Source organism: Bombus impatiens, unplaced genomic scaffold (genome assembly GCF_000188095.3).
Source record: "Bombus impatiens unplaced genomic scaffold, BIMP_2.2 scf_0155, whole genome shotgun sequence".
Classification (NCBI taxonomy): domain Eukaryota; kingdom Metazoa; phylum Arthropoda; class Insecta; order Hymenoptera; family Apidae; genus Bombus; species Bombus impatiens.
This window is the reverse complement of record NT_176574.1, coordinates 92,811-109,747: the sequence shown is the minus strand read 5'-3', so window position 1 is coordinate 109,747 and position 16,937 is coordinate 92,811. Positions and strand designations below refer to the sequence as shown.

The window sequence follows — 16,937 nt, the reverse complement described above, 5'->3', positions numbered from 1 at the left end:
TGCAAGAACATAGTCCTGGCGACATACGCCAGGTTGAGCGAGCCAGCATTGAAAATCGACTTGGACACACGTGTTACCTTTAAAACCTATCAGCGTGCGCGGTCACTATAGAAACCCTTTCGCCTCCCATTTCGTTTCCAGCACGATTCGTATATGTACATGCAAAAGGATAGGGAGACGGGCGAATAAACGGCTAGGGGACGAATTCGTGTTAGGTGTTAACGATGAGTTGTGGCCAGCCAGAGGATGAACCCCTCTTCTCAGCCACTGTGAGAAGATCAATGATGAAGCTGTAACCCCGTGGCTCGTACTTTTGCACGGCTCCTAATGGCTTTGAAATCGAGCCTCGTTCTATTCGTGAAAATTCGTCTGGCTTCGACCAAGGGAAGCGATGATCTGTTTCCGTAGTTCGGTTCTCTTCCCATCTATCTTGCGGTATTTTAGCTTGTGTTTCGGGTTTCTCGGATAACTGTTTTTCAGCTATCAGCGTTCAGGTGTAAAAAGGGATTGTCACTGAGAAATATTATCAGGAATATTGTGTATGTCACGAACGAAAATAATTAAGTACAGGTACGTGCTATCGGACAAGGGCCTATGTGTCGAACGTTTCATACAGGATTTATTGGGTTGGCAACTAAGTGATTGCGGATTTTGCCATTATCACCTAATGATAAAATCCGCAATCATTTAGTTGCCAATTCAATGCTTATTGTCTTGGTAGATTAAAAACAAGATTTGAATAAGAAAGCGAGGCTTATGAAAAACTTTAATTACAATTTTTAAAGGAACTTTCCTATCAATATCAATTTCAGTTATCGGCGTTTAGGTATAAAAAGGGATACATACAGTCTGTTCATAAGTATTAGGTCATTTTCGAAAAAGTTCGATTATAATTTATGAATGAATTTTTCTGCCAATTCATGGTACTATGGATTTATTATTTAACTATAGATGTTAACTGTATTAGATCTTTCTTAGTAGAAATATTAGCTTCTTCAATAAAAACGAATAATAATATGCGAGGCGTGGTAGAACGACGAATAACTTACAAATTGGTTTAACGTCGGTATCGTTGACTTTAAAATAACGAAACACAGCATATATATCAGAGTCATAATTTTCAAGTGGTTTTATGATTTTTAAATAAATGAAACAACTTGTTAAATGCGCGTTAAATGACATTTAATGATATATTATGCTACGATCAGATAGTTTCATTTTTTGAAGATGATAATCACAGTCTCGGTGCATTTGCAACACTTAAAACTCTGTTGTATCATCGTTGATTATGTGAGAAAAGTGGAGGATGTTTAGAATTCCTGAACGTTTCGCGAGGGATGCATTCGAAGCCGCAGATCCAAAAGTTAAAAGCCACGATCAAATAGACGATTTCGAGAGCGAAACCGAAAATTACAGCGTAACGAAGAGAAGAATGCGTGCCATGAGATCGTGTGGTGCAATCGCGGAAAAAGGAGGGTGAATGTTTTCATTAAGAGCAAGCCGTTTAAAAATACGCGAAATTTTAATCACAGCCGAAGTCGCATTCGAAACGTTACCTCCGAAAAAAAAGCCACAATTCCTCGGAGTCGACCGTCACAAAAATATAAAAGGTACAGCGAATAGACCCGTCCATTGATAACGAACCAACCAAAAATATGTTTCGTAGCGTTTTCCCTATTGGAACAGCCGTCTCGATGGGTTTTTGCCCTTGTCGGCCGAAAATTGCATGGTCAGAATTCATGCCTCGAAAAATACGACGAAGGTTGCGCCTTTGAAATTCCCTGCGGATCGATATGCAAACTTTCGACCAACCAAAGTTTAACTTGCCAGATTCATTCGCACGATTCTTAATCGGTTTCTCGGACCGAATTAATTACGTTACTCCGTAAACGATAAATGCAATGACGTGCAAATATTTTTTGTAGCAGCTGTATATATATATTTTAGCAATCTGTAGGATTATCTCATAAGCTTTGCTTTTTATCGAATTTTATATGAACGACGTATCTTGTACAAAACCTTGCTCCTATATTTTTCAATTATACTCTGTTCAAAAAGTTCATAGAATTACATCTGAACAAACCGTGGCACAATCCCAGCACTAAATGCTCGTATTTTTGAAAAAAGAAAAAAAAATTAGAATTAAGTGCGCACTTCCTAAACTGATAATACTTGGCAGTTCTTCAACGATCATCCGGACAGGGATTCGCCGATTTGATAATACAAGATTATGAACACGTTCAATGTTCTCATCGGTGTGCGAGGTAAAAGGTCGACCCTCACGAGCATCATCTTTCGCATCTTCTCTTCCTTCTGGAGACCTTTTCACCGATTTGTAAATGGTTGCTGGCTTCGTATCATTCTCCCCAAGTGCTTCTTCCAGCATATCAACCACTTCAGTTCCCCTTTTCCCGAGTTTCATAAGACATTTCGCATTAATGCGTTCTTCTTAAACATATCACCAGATATTTTCAAGACGCGTGATGGCTGAAAGAAACACGGACAATATGGATATACTAAAAGAAGATTTCTTTTCTGTTTCTAGAAAATGCTTTAATCTCCATTTTTCGCTCGGCCAGATCGTCGCGTCGTTGCTGAACTAGCAGAAAAAGAATCATCTTTCGAACCTTCAAAGCCGAGGAACAGATATCCTCTTTCAACGAGTACGTATCTAAAACACGCATTCGAATCAATTAGAAGGATATTTTCAACGTTTAAAAAGATCGAAGAACGAGTATCAATGAAATTCATTTCCAGCATTGGATTGAATTAAGATAAAAGGAAAAAGAGTAATGCAGCTACAGATGTCGTTAAAGATACCAGTGACGTGTATTCAGTACATGTTTTAAGCGTAACAAAAATGTCGAACGTGATTTTCCACCTTTCCGATAAATCAAGATCCAATCGACAGAAAACGTTTGATATCAAAGGGCTAGGAGCTGTAATTGAGACAGAACTTCGTTTAACAGTTAGAGAAGTACACAGAAAGATTAAACAGCAGCAGTAGCACTGTACATCGACATTTCAGCTGGAAAAAGCGACCCGGCTTATGGAATGGCCGTGATATGGACGTCAATACTCGAATTTCCAATTTTCCAATCATCCTCTGAATCGTCTAAAAAATATACGCCGTAGAATACGAGCAACGTTTTCCGCAGAAATCGCGGGACACAAAGTTTCCTTTCCCTTAACGGTAGAACGTTCCCTTTCTCCGTCATTGTTTCGTCGCACGTGACAACCATCGGGACGCGACGAAGATTAAAAACCGTGTCGTAAGAAATTACTAGAACTGCGTATTCCGATGGTATTCTTCGACCGCGAATAATCGGCGAGCTTTCTTCGCACGGAATTGTAACGCGATTTCACGGGATTTCTGGAAACGCCCTTTTTCCACGGACTGGAGCGGCAAGAATAACACAGACAAACAGAGAGAGAAAGAGAGAGAGAGAGAGAGAGAGAGAGAGAGAGAAAGCATAGGGTTCGCCTTAATGAACGTCTCTTGTCTTTGTCCCACATATTCGTCGGGACCACGTTGCTCTTCCTTATCAACATTAGCCAGTGAGACGCCAGGGAGAATAACATTGGCCTCTGGCGAGTAATATATCCATACTTCCCGTCATCCCTTAATGCATTATGCATAAGGGTTCGATATATCCAGGGCAATTGTATGTGTGTTCACGTACAGGGTGTTCCAGTAAGTTGCTGCCAAACTTCAGAAGAATGTGATATTTGTCAAAACAAGGAAAAATGTAGGAAACGTGGGTTCAAATGCCGTTAGTTTCGGCCGCAGAAATAACAAAGGACTACGACACACGAAGAAATAATTAAGATAGCTAGTAGCTAGTAAAAGAAGGATCGAAAGATATCCTAAACCTAAAGTTAAATAATATGTTAAATTGTTAGCGGTTAAGTAGTTTCCAGTTATGGTTTTGCTTCATTAAAAATATATCACAGTGTATTTCTAATGCCTCGAAGAATGAAATATGAATAAATTGCACGTTTGTAGATAATGCAATCCTTTATTCTAACAAAATAAGTAAAATCTCACTTATGATAAAGTAATTGAATTATTAAAGTATTACGTATCAGGCATCTGTCAAGTCGTAGAGATAAATCGTAGAGATAAATCCAATTAAGTGGCATTTTTAATTTGCACGAAACTATCAACAGACAGCATAATCGAAATAATTGAGATCGCGAGTGGCACGAAAATTTCAAATTCGTCATCGACGTGAAACAGTAAAGAAAACTTCTAGAACGATCTAAGTTTATGTATCGACGAGCACGGTGGTAATTTTTCACGGTTTCGTGTCGCATAATGGCGCGTCTCCACGAAACAAATCCTATCGAAATTCGAAGCACTCTTCCATCGTCAATGGGATTTTCCAGGCGTGCTGCGTTTTGTTGAGAATACGGAGAAAGAAGGTACTTAAACGGCCTTAAAAGGGAAGGGCGAGAATGGTGATAAAAACGTGGAAAGTAAAGGAAGAGGTAAAGTAAAAGAGGCAAAGTAAAGAAGAAACGAAAGAAACAAAAGTCGTTTGGATGAATGGGAAGCAAGTGATATTTTTGAAATTTTTTACTTGAGGGCAGGAACAGTTGATTTAATCGTTAAAAATAAGGTTGCTTGGGCGATGGGATTGCAGTTACGATCCAATGGTACCAAGTATAATTCTGCACGAGAATTCTTTCTCTCGTTATGTACATAATTAGCACAGTTATAAAGAGTATCACTGTATCTGGATACTTACCACACAAAATTTTTACGAATACGTAACGTGTATCGTACGAGACTTTGGGAAATATCGTTAATACTATTATCGACTATATGTATGTAGATAATTTTGTAACTGTTACGAAGTGCAATGTTGTTATGAATATTTTCTGCATATTTTTATTTATTTCGTTATTTCTATATTTCCCTCCAACTTATCAATGTAATCATGATAGGTGTATCATGTCGTATGTAATAGAAGATCTTTTGCCTAACACACATAATATTATTACCAAAGATTCAAGTGTCTAAACATTTTTACGTCACACTATAGATGTATTATATTCAGTTATTAAAATTTCGATAAAGTCTAAGCTATATTATACTACCGATATTAAGCTACCGAGTGTTTTCTTATTTTAATTATCAGTTGTGTTCGGTTCTCGACTTACTGCGAGTACAGCTGTATTTGTTGGTACGGAACCACGTAGCAGAACAAACTTATGGCGATTTTAACGCGCTGTAATGATCCCTGTGTAGAACTTGCGCGAACGTGTCCAGCAAATTCGGTGTAACATTTTGCACGAATCGAAACAAATGTTCCCGTATCCATATATTCATACGTGCGCGCGTACTATACGGCGTTACTGTACTAAAATCTAATACACTCACGTTGTAATATGTGAACGATATGTTTCCGATATTAACGGTTACCTGGTGTGTAATCGGCAAACGGTTCTCTGTTGCATTCCCGAGATATAATTATGGCAAAATTATGACGAAAAACGTAAAAGAACAGCATTGCGATTGCTTGTGTTTGTAAACGGAACTTGAATCGCGTCGTGAGATTAAAAATATTTTATCGCTCGTTTTATCGCGTCACACGCGTTACACGAATGATACAAAAAGAAATTTTTCAGACGTATTTATAATATGTTGCATGTTTGAATTTTCGATCGAGTTAAAAAATATAAAAATGGGAACTTCGGAAACGTTAGGATAATGTTTTTAATATGAAATAATTTATCGGTACAAGTATAAGTATTTTCTTTTATTTGATTTATTGACAGAAATCTCTTTACTGATATACATTTACGTTAATTCTTGCAAAAATCACGAATAATATCATGCATAATAAAGTGTTTTAACTGTATGTAAGCATTCAAATAGTACAAAGCGTAAATTCGTCTTAAGAATCCAAATGGCATCACCAGTTATATGTGATAATATAAATATCATTAATTATATATTATTATAAAGTCAAACTCACTTAGGATAAACATGTTGAGCTTTATCTGATTTCTATTTTTTCATCGTAATGTTTTCTGAAACTATTAAAAAAAGTATCAATTCCTTTCACAAAAAATGCGACCTCTGTTTTTTCACAAAAGTCATTCATCGCTCTTATTATATCTCCATTATATTTTTTATGTTTATTTTGAATATGTCGATTAAAGGCTTTGAACAAATAAGATCTGGTTGGTGTGTCTTGTTCAGATCCCGGTGGCAACGAAAAAATCGTGTAGTTTTTTGCTCTTATATATCTATATGTATCCACCGTGAACTGTGGGTTTGTATAGTCTGCTATTAAATATAATTGTTCGGCAGAATATTGTGAACCGTCACAGGGTCTACGCAGCTTTAAATTTGCGTTGTCAAATGATGCATAAAGCAGTGCGTTTGTGGAACTTGTAGATGGTTTAACAAAATATTCGATAATCCCGGTTTTATTCCACCAAACTCCAAGTTGCTCCATTTTTACTTCAGACTTACGATTATCATTTGACCACTCGAACTGGTATGTACCGTCGTCATTATATGAGATCCATTCGTCATCGTAGAACATAACCGAATTCGGATGCATAGTAAGTAATTTTTGTATATTTTCATACATAATGTAGTGGTGAATATCCCGCACTTGCGAACTTGACGCCATGGTTCCTTTCAAGCACTATATTATAATCTTCTAAGCTTTGACAGAATCTATGTATACTAATTGCACGTTGAACTAGTACTGTTTGATCCTTATGCGCGCCTACTATCATACTGAAACATTTGTTGCAAGGGAAACTTTTATATGTTCCTGCATTTTTCTTTATCAGCTTCTCTTCAAGGAAAAATAAACATTACATCCGCTATTTCTGTCTCTGTCTCTCTGTCTCTCATTTAACTCTTTTTGTTACGCCGCGAGGCTTACTATAGGCCGTGTTCATAACCGTCTCCCTTGGTACTACAGTGTCACAGACGGATCTTGTTACATTTTTTTTTTATTTGGTAGACTTTTTACAATCAATTCTCATTGAGAATTATAAGTAAATTATTTTGGCGTGGTACTGTAACTTGGATTATTAGAGTATGTTTGATTCTAGTTGAATCTAATGCTTAAATATAAAGGGTATCGTCTTTTTAATCTGCAGATCTGATCCGTCGTGTCAAGTAATTGGGTAACTAATGGGTTTTGGTGGTTGTTAACTCTTATATTATATCTGAATACATATGAATTTGGATATTTCTTCTTTAACTCTGGGTATCTTAATGTCACGATGTATTGTTTCGTTAGTAACATGCCAAGATGCATCTATTAAGAATCTTGGAATCGTTGGAGAATTTCTATGTTGGAATTACTCGCTGTTCCCTATATTTGGATCCCATAGGTCCAAACAGGTTTTGATATGGCTTTATATTCGTTTTACATGACCGGCGAAATATACACAGTGTGGCGATGGGCGCCATAGTTCTCTAATCGCATAGTGTAGAGTTCTAGAAACATCGATTCGCCTTCGGTCCGTTATTTATCTATACAAAGAAGGTGGCATATGTGATCATAGGCGCGAACGGTTGCGAGAGTCCAGCATGGTGGGAATCGTCTTCCAGAGAAGACAAAGGAAAAAATCGAAGGGCAGTCAGTATCATTTGAGGATTCAAACCGAATGCACGAAGAGGTTCAGAGGAATAAAATCCACGTCGCCTAGTCAAACGAATACGTCGAGAAATACAATAAAATCGAGTCGAACTACAATAACAAATTAATCATTTGTGACATGTTAATTATAATTTTAAATACTGTTAAATATAGAAGCTTAGTGTTACAATCATTTGAACTAGCTCTGTTATCCTAATCGAAATAGGAAAACGACTGATTCGCGGCATCCATTATCAGGATCGTAGCGAGAATTTACGCCTCTCGCTGACGCGTTTCCTCGCGATCGCGTTTCTTCGCGAACGATCGTAACACTTTTAGTTAGTAGAAGTTACGAGAACAGGTTGCAATCGTAAAGTATTTAATGCCTATGCGTAATATTAGATTAAAATAAACATAGTATGCACGAAAATAGTTCTGTAACATTGTAATTAAGCGAACCGCGGATATGCAGAAATGGTCACGATTAGGCAAGAAAGTAATACTGTTCTGTTAAGTATAATGTAAAAGGTCGCTATACTGTTTTATTGCTCTTGACATTTTCGTTGACACTAACGAGATATATTAAACGTGGCGCAGGCTCTGACATGCGACGATAGGCATCCTAACTAATTTCCAATTGTCTTTAAACATGTGATCGTTGCGATTAATCAACAATGTTGAGTCTGTCTTAATGAAGACTGAGCAGAAATAAATGCATAGGAATAGTTCAAATTTGCATGAATTATAAGATACTTAATAGAAATATTATTTATTATGCACATATAATATGTTCGTATGAACGAACGACTGATCCTCTCGCTAATTAATTCAGAGGCTGTGCTGATAATCATATCGCAGAATATGGGCTTTCATTTTACGTATACACATACGTATATCGTAAATGACGATGTATGTACAATTAAAATTTTGATAAACGTAAAATTAAAATTAGATTTATCGTTCTCGACTTCGGAGCATTACAAAGCCACCGGGTGTTTGCCTAAAGTGACGTATTCACTGGTGGAACAAGTGGTTCACGAACCTTTGCAAACCGTTTAATTGGTTAACAAACTGTACAAAAGCATTTCTAAGCAAATTGCGAAAACGTCTCAGTAACGTTACAGTATTAATGGAATTTTTAATGTTTAATGATTTTTGTAAACATCAGGATATTGGCTTTTCGAGAACAATCCTGTAACTGTTGCACTTGTATTTTGTACTTGCATTTTGTACCAACGTTCCGTAGACACTGCAGTGTATTTCTTCAGAGCAGACCTGAAGCTGAAGGTTTCCGTTGTTTCCATTTATACCGCGCAATGTTCTGGTTGGTTGATCAAACCGATAACTCAACTCGCAAGTTCTAACCGCATCTCCGTTTCAGGCCTGTCCTGAAGAAGTAGATCGCAGTGTTCACGAAATGTCGGCGCAAAGTGCAAGGACACAGCGCAACTACAAAATGCAAGTGCAAAGTGCATGTGCAACAAGATTGAAATCTAAAATTTTTAGAAGTGTTCGATATGCGCGATTCGGGACGCAATAATGTCGAATGTGCAGCATGTTTTAATACACGATGACTTGAAGTTGACGATAAGGGAAGAAATCTGATTACAAGTTAAATATTACAACGGTAAGCGTATGAAGAGACCGCTGAAACATGATGAAGCTAAGGTTACTACGGTCGAGTCTGTAAATCAAGCGAAATGCTTTGGAATTGAATTGTGGTACTCGAGGGACCAACGCACCACCTTACCACTAACTATGCCTGTAGGGAAACGAGGCACTGGTTATACATACATACACATCGTGGAAGAACCAAGCAGAGATGAAAGGCCACTTGGGAACGAGCTATCGTCTTGTAGATGTTCGATCTGGGTCCAAATATCTTCGACAGTTTCACCAGCTCGATTAAACGTTCTAACAACTTATTTAATAGCACTGCACATGGAGACCTTTGGCCCGTAATCGTCGATTCAATGGAACGATTAAATTATATTATCGCGAGTTTCCTTTGAAAGTAGCGATTCTTTGCATTGTCCAAGTGCTCGAGAGAATAATCCTTAAACTATTCTCACGTCAGGGTGAGGCTGGATCAGAGCGAGCCAAAGATCGTCTATTTTTCGACGAGATTCAAAGTACCTTTTACCAAAGTACCTTAATTATTTAGTTTGCACGTATATTGTACGATTTTGTCAAAAGCGTAACTGCGGCTTAGCCTGCCTCGCTTGTTTGCCTCGTGTACATTACGTCACGTGATGGCACAAGGAAACAAGGCAGCCATCGAGTGAGGCAGTCTCACGAGTCTGCCTCGCATTGTCTTTACGTGTATAGGTTTAAGATTACCCTTTGCGGTATTATGTCGAGTGTGACATTACATTTCGAATATAGTACGAAATCTTAATCGTATTTACAATTACGACGATTATGAAAGATAAACGTTGTAGCTCGATTTGTCGGTAATCTTGCCAGAAATGAGCAAACATTTGAATCAGCTTAGAAATCTTCATATACTTTCGAAGAAACACTTCATTTTATTTTGAAAAATTTTAGAAGTAATATATATTAATTGTACTATAAGAATAAGGATATCGTCGTTTCTTAGTTTGATTAAGAAAATGTATTTACATCAGTAAGAGATACATCGCAAAAGCAAAGTTTTTAACAGAACGAACAACCTTCTATTTATTCCGAGATTTAAGCTTCTATTTATGCGTCTCGTGTACAGCGTACGTACGTATGTTTGGCTCGCCATACACCTTTATATTTTATTCTGCCGATAAGTTAGTTGCTTTGATACGACCACGTACTGAATTACCTGCTTTTAAATTATTCAGTAGTTCATGGCGCACCGTAGCCTATGGTATCCTACATTGCGACTATATTTTTTTTCTTTCGCGCGGTCGTAACGTGCTTTCGGGTTTTCATTAATTTCTAAAAGCAAGCGACCTTTCCCTATCAAATTAGAAACTGCTTCATTATTGTTCGTTGATTTTAACGATACGTATGTAGTCAACGATTAATTCAATTCACGCGGTATCATTTCAGTCGGTTCGAATACCTTGATATATTCAAAACTATTTGTTCTCGGAATTTTGCCGCAGAGCTACGAAAATGTTCATGTAAAAACGTTGTTGCCTCGCTTTCACGAAGCTTTTCATCTTACTTTACAAGATTTCATACGTGTATACTACGATCTATGATTATGAAAAATAACGTTAGTTTTAAAACATTTATTCGATTGACATAATAATGATAATTTTCTATCGTCTAATGATTTTTATTATTCAACGTTGATACACAGTGGGTTCTTGGTATTGTTTTGGTATAGTTTTTATTGAAACGTTCAATCATCTCAAAATCTCAACAATATCGGTGGATAAAGGAAAGTAGATATTCTAAATATATTTATTTACACTGACTCATTAATATAATCATGATAGTCTCATAACAGCGCTAATAAAATTTCAAAATATCTCGTATAAGACACACTATAATTTTGTAAAAGGTATATGCAAGTGTTCAAATACTTTCGTGAGCCTGTACACGTCGTGTTACGCTACCACTTATTTATCAAACTTAATTATTTGCTTACATTAATATTAAATAAATTAATGATAAATAATAAATAAGCTGTTACCTTTATTAACCATTTTGACGATCCACGAGAAGAAAAAGAAGCTATTACTCTGGCAATTCACGTTCCCGTTACGAGGAACTGTATCGATGACAAATCATTCGAACGACTTCTTTTCCCGTATCACGCGAATCGGATTTGCCGCTGTTTTTTCGTTCGTGAAATGAGTAATGAGCGTTTCGTGAGACGAAACGATTGGGAATCGATTTGTCGCCAGGAACAAGGGGAAATTCTTTTCTTTTATCTGTCCCTCGCGAAATACGCCGAATCGTGACGAAACTCCTCGTCAAATCGAAATCGTGCCGATCAGAACACGCGCAAGTTTATCGCTCGGAACGATCGGTGACACAAAATGTTTTTTTTTTTGCGAGTAGAAATCGATCATCTCGGATCAAAATTATCTTGACGATCATTTAGTCAAGTTTATATGGAATGTTTATTTTCAATAAACGAAAAACGATATTTTCTATCGTATAGGAATAAATTTCACTCTTTGTATCGATTATTCCAACTTTGTGATAGATCGTAAACAGCGGAGAAGCTGGCAGAGGGAGCCGAACGTAACGTGTTTTCACAAGCTCGTCGGGAAGCTGGGAAATATTCAGCTACTTCGGTACTGCAATTTCATAAATTGTCCAGTCTGGAAACGTCGTGGCACGACGCGCGATTTCTCCTTCCGCAATTCGAAATTTATGCCCGTGCATGTCGAAAACCGGACCGATGACAAATCATCTGGCTGCGAGGTGCGCGCTGTTTTACTTGCTGCATTTTGTTTGCGTAATGGTATCGGTAACTGCGCATATATTAATCGACTTGGATGACGATTATTTAAAAATAAATAGCGGAAAATACGGCAAGATTTCAACGTGTTTTTGCGATAACTAAAAACTTGTAGATATTTTTGATAAGATTGAACTGTTCAAAAGAGTAATTAGTTGATTAACCCCATAAATCAGGAAACAAAGAAGAATATGTCGAATACTTGTTAAAAATTTCCTTGGAATTTATTCAAGTTATTTATGAAAATTTATTCAATTTATAATTTTAATACAATGTGATTAATATTTCAAATTTATTCAAAGTTATTTATGAAATCTTCTTGTAACAAGCGAATTTATTGAAACGGATAATTTGATTTTCGGAAAGTTCAATATTAATCATATGTCTGGACCATGAAACTGAGAAATTGATAAAAAGCGGAGCTCGTCAATCTGTATCGTCGTCGATACGATCATAATGACGGTATCTCGTTATAATGATAATGAAATTTCAGAATGTTTTACATAAACCACACAATGCACATTTAGAAATCGTCTGTGACAATTGTTGATGTACTTACACCACTGTCCATAAATCACCGGACTGTTACTCATTTTCAGTACAATGGTTATTATAACAATACAACATGAATCTAATTTTCCCGCTTTATTCTATTGTTTAATTTTGTGATATGTAGCCGCTTTACGATGATACTCGAATGCGAAATTAAACACGTGCATGTATAATCGGAATAAACATTAAAAAATTCACTGCATCCATAAGCATCTGTTTGAAAATTCCTGAGACAAATTAGAATAAATGGCATATAATAAATAGAAGAGCAAGGCAAATGCATAAACTAGAGAAACACAGTTATGACAATTATTGGAGAAGGTTGAAAGATAATCACGGCGGAAATATTACAAAGAAATAATCGACAGGATGTTACAATTAGTTCAAGCGACGATATCGACACGCTGTTGATTGAAAAAAAAAGAAAATATATTTCTTTAAAATTTTGTACGCGCAATTTACATATTCTTTAAATTATAAACGATTAATAAACGCTATTTTATTTCATAATGTGCGACCTTTCGTAATAAGAAAGTCGCCTGTATCCATATTTTATCAAGTGTCTGGTGATTTATGGATATGGACAAGGTATATGTATATGAGCAAGCCAATGTACGTCCGATGAGAGAACACGAAGATTCGGAATTTGTGTGCAGCCGATTCGCGCCCAGTTCTCCTGCGATAAACTGCGTCGTGTTTCATAAACTTCCAGCGACACGCTTCCTTTGTCGGCGCCACGGTAAACACACGAATGCTTCTTTCGCTCAGCGCCAACTTCCACTGTAAGTCACCATAGCCTGTCCTCGCGAATAGTGTTTACAAGCGCGTATCTAGCGAATAGTTTGCTGCGAACGGGCATAAATTGAGCAGAGAATGAAATTTCCCGCGGCGGATTCGACCCCGATTTATCGTCGGTGATAGTGACTTGGGAAGGAATGGAAAAGACAATATCTCGTGTCGATAAACATGGGTAAGGAATTCGTTAATAACGCGAAGATAAGAAGAATTACTACGTAAGTAACGCAACTACATACATATTCAAATAGAATCATAGAAAAGCAAATAATTTATTTGACGAGTAGATACGCTGTTTAATTAATTCCTTCTTATTATACAAAGAGAGAATATTGTACTTGAATTATAATTCGATTATAACGACAATCACTGATTTTCCTCTGCTCTTTTCTGTTTACAAAATTTGTCTTAATATTCACGTTATAAGATAATTCTTTAAGATTTATCGCGCACAATTTAAATATTCTTTAAAGTATAAACGATTAATGAACGCTATTTTATTTCATAATGTGCGACCACTCGTAAAAAATCAAGAGCTGGAGATTTTTGAAAATTTTAACGTCGTCCCTATTTCTCAAATTGAAATATCAAATCGATCGTATACATCGATCGACGCGTCTCTTCATTCTCTTTAAAAAATAGTATTATAGTACACTTAGGTCGAAGAACGAGATTAGTTTAAAAGATATTCTAATTTTAATGTCGTCCGCTTCATTTATCGTACGAAGAATATGAAACACGTAAAGCAGTGCGTTACGATGCTATATATACTTGCGAATAATTTTATTGTAAATTATAAAGCTTCCAGCTTTCTTTGCCTTTTTTATGATACAAATAACGGATGGTAATTAATTATAGGAATTATTTGGCCGAGCCAGTCAAACAAACGTTTGCGTTTAATTGACATAAAATAGCAATTAGGGAGCTTAAAATCGGCTTTGTCAGTCGCATGCCCAGGGATATACATAAAATTCGCTCGTTCAATATTCTTCTTTCATGTCGGATTTGCTTCGGCGATGAAATATCAATGACGGTCGGGCTTCCGTAATTCTTGTGCTAATTACAGGGCAAAGGACGAAGTAACGAAGGCATCCTTGAAATGACATGCTTTCCAGCGTGCTATCAATGCACGTTCGAAGAGGACGATAAGAAAACAAACAGAAGGAGGAGAGAGCACAAGAGAAAGAGAAAGAAAGAGGCAGCTGCACCCCGCAATGCGGCACAGTTCCTGATCCGATTGCAAGCTCAGTCAGCGTCCTCGAGAACAACCCAAGAATCCACCGATTTTCCAGCAATCTTTGCGTGAAATAGAAAATTCCAAAGTTTACGATACGGTCGAAAATGTTCGTTATTTTTTAGGGCTTAAATATTTGAAAGTTTTACGAAAGTGCACTTACTGCAGAAAGTTCTTACGAATGTACCTACTACATGCGCGTTATACGAAACTTTTTGAAATTTCGCTAGTAGTATAATTAAATACAGCTATCGTGAATATACTGGTAAAATCTGTTTCTACTTGGTTAAGCTTATTTAAGCTTCTAATAATTGTATCCAATCAGTGACTTCGTTATATACGTTGACTTGTTCTTTCTTCTCGACTTATTCTGTCGATGTTTGGCAACGAGCAATTATTCGGCGCAAAAGGTAGTTGGTTTGATGAATGTTTAAGAGAAACGTGCCATTTGCGAACGCATTAGCGAATATTTATGGAGACGTTAAAAGGATGTACCTTAATGACTCAAAGCATTAGCTTTACATACCGAAGATGCGATTGCGAGCAAAGAAACAGTCAACTAAATTCTTTCGTTATCAATCTCCCGTATCTTAAAATAAAAGCACGAAACCAATTAGAATAGATTTATTCTGACATTTACGATTGAACTTTCGTAGAGTAAATCGTGTTGTATAGAATAAATCCCTATAATCCTGCGTAATTTTACTAGCAAAGAATAATCGATAGATCATAATCAACGATTACTACTTTCGACCGAAAGTGATAAATCATAATCAATCGTAATCCCTTTTCTCATTTTCTCAGAGACGAAGCCTTCAAAGCAAATTCGCCTTACTCTCGATCATAGAATCTCTCTGACTTCGTTTGTACCGCGAATTTACGCTCGCCATGTACAGCTGCATCAACGATCGAAATTCAAACAAAAGAACAGCCTTCGCGCTCGTTCGTGCACTTGGCTCCGGATGCGGTCACAGGACAGCCATAAAAGCTACAAAGAGACCGGTGGTCAGAGAACAGCATATTTCGGATTCTATCGTGTTCGAGTCGAACAAATATCGGCTGGTGATGGTTCTGCCGAAAAGTGGAACTTCGACGATGACTCGTTCCGATCATAGACAAAAGAGGAGAGATACAAAAGGACCGGTGACAGAGATCGTCACGATGGACAGGCACGCGACGAAGAGAAGGCCAAGGGTCAGGCGCGGGATAGCCAGCGAAAGAGGATGGGGTCGAGCGGATGATTCGCCACCGAGGCCAGGAATCCCGTAATTTCTGCAACAAAGCGAGCCGTCCATCTCGCCACTATGCACTGTACATGGCACACTGCCGCACTACCCTCCGTACAACAGGGTTATTAGATCGTCGTGATGAACGAGCTATCACGCTATCACGTTGGCTCACTCTTCACGGTGCATCGCGAGGATACGCGTAATACGCAAGCACTTGTATAGCACCGTTCCTCTTCCACGATGCTTCCCTTTATCCGCACTGACTATGTTTTTAGGTTTTGAAATTGGCCGAGTTAATCCTTTCGCCGATTATCGTACTTTCAGAAACGATTAATTTGCGATTTGCATACGAATAATTAATGAAACGTCGAGTTACTTGTTTTTCATGAAACTGATATCGAATTTTGGTACATTATATCTTAGTTACAAAACCAGTAAAGAGAAGTATGTTTCTACGACGTTAAACAGTACGAATAGTTTGATACTTTGATTTATCTTATGGAGCTTTTTCTAATACACGTCGTAAAATAACTTATTTCCATAACTTCTTTTTAAAAAAGTTCCCAAAGATAACATTGCTTTCCGTAAAAATTATGCAGGTATTTTCTTAAACGAAACGCATAAGACGTATCAGAATTTTGTTTCTATTAGGTCGTCCGGAAAGTTTCTTTCGTTTTATAAGGAAATAATGGAAGCACAATACTTTTCGTTTTATATTATTTTATCGAATTACGTACGGTCTATTTTGTTCTATCAAAATAAATATCATACCGTTCGACCGATTAGGTTTCATGTTTGTATAAAAATGCATCGTTGTAAAAGACGCGTTTGTAAAAGACACTTTTCGGACAACCTAATAAAACGAAGGATAACTGTTTACTGCAATCCATGCTCGATAGTATTCTATTCTACAACGAAGTAATCGGATCGAAATCTGGCAAATTTTCGTTTCTATCGAAAAATAAATTGATAACTGGAGGAACACGGTGCCAGGATACGTACAACGTGGAATCTCGATCTTCCGGAAGCTCGTTTCTATGTATAATTCGGATGAACGTTTAAAAAAATCCCAGCCACAATGAACCGGTGCAATTAGATGA

The 16,937-nt window shown here is 37.1% G+C and overlaps 2 protein-coding genes across 3 annotated transcripts in view; both read right to left on the bottom strand.

The window, feature by feature from the left end:
- LOC100749631 (E3 ubiquitin-protein ligase MIB1-like) overlaps positions 1 to 16,937 on the bottom strand; it is a 160,707-nt gene that overhangs the window by 85,915 nt on the left and 57,855 nt on the right. The gene's annotated exons all lie outside the window — the stretch shown is intronic.
- LOC112212393 lies at positions 5,751 to 6,797 on the bottom strand. 2 transcript variants are annotated; one of them, XM_024365901.2, is made up of 2 exons: positions 6,010 to 6,797; positions 5,751 to 5,927 (listed from the first exon to the last, which is right to left on the bottom strand). In XM_024365901.2, the coding sequence occupies exons 1-2, from the start codon at positions 6,648 to 6,650 to the stop codon at positions 5,840 to 5,842; spliced, it is 729 nt and encodes a 242-aa protein (XP_024221669.1). In that variant the 5' UTR covers positions 6,651 to 6,797; the 3' UTR covers positions 5,751 to 5,839. The 2 variants fall into 2 exon arrangements, with proteins under 2 accessions (XP_024221669.1, XP_033175342.1); XM_033319451.1 differs by having other exon boundaries at positions 5,751 to 5,919; positions 5,982 to 6,795.

Excerpts from the sequence above, each read along its gene's own strand:
- LOC112212393 (XM_024365901.2), bottom strand. The coding sequence starts at position 6,650 with ATGGCGTCAAGTTCGCAAGTGCGGGATATTCACCACTACATTATGTAT. Across the intron at positions 5,928-6,009 it reads GATGAAAAAATAGAAATCAG|TGGTGATGCCATTTGGATTC; the intron begins ATAAAGCTCAAC and ends ATCACATATAAC.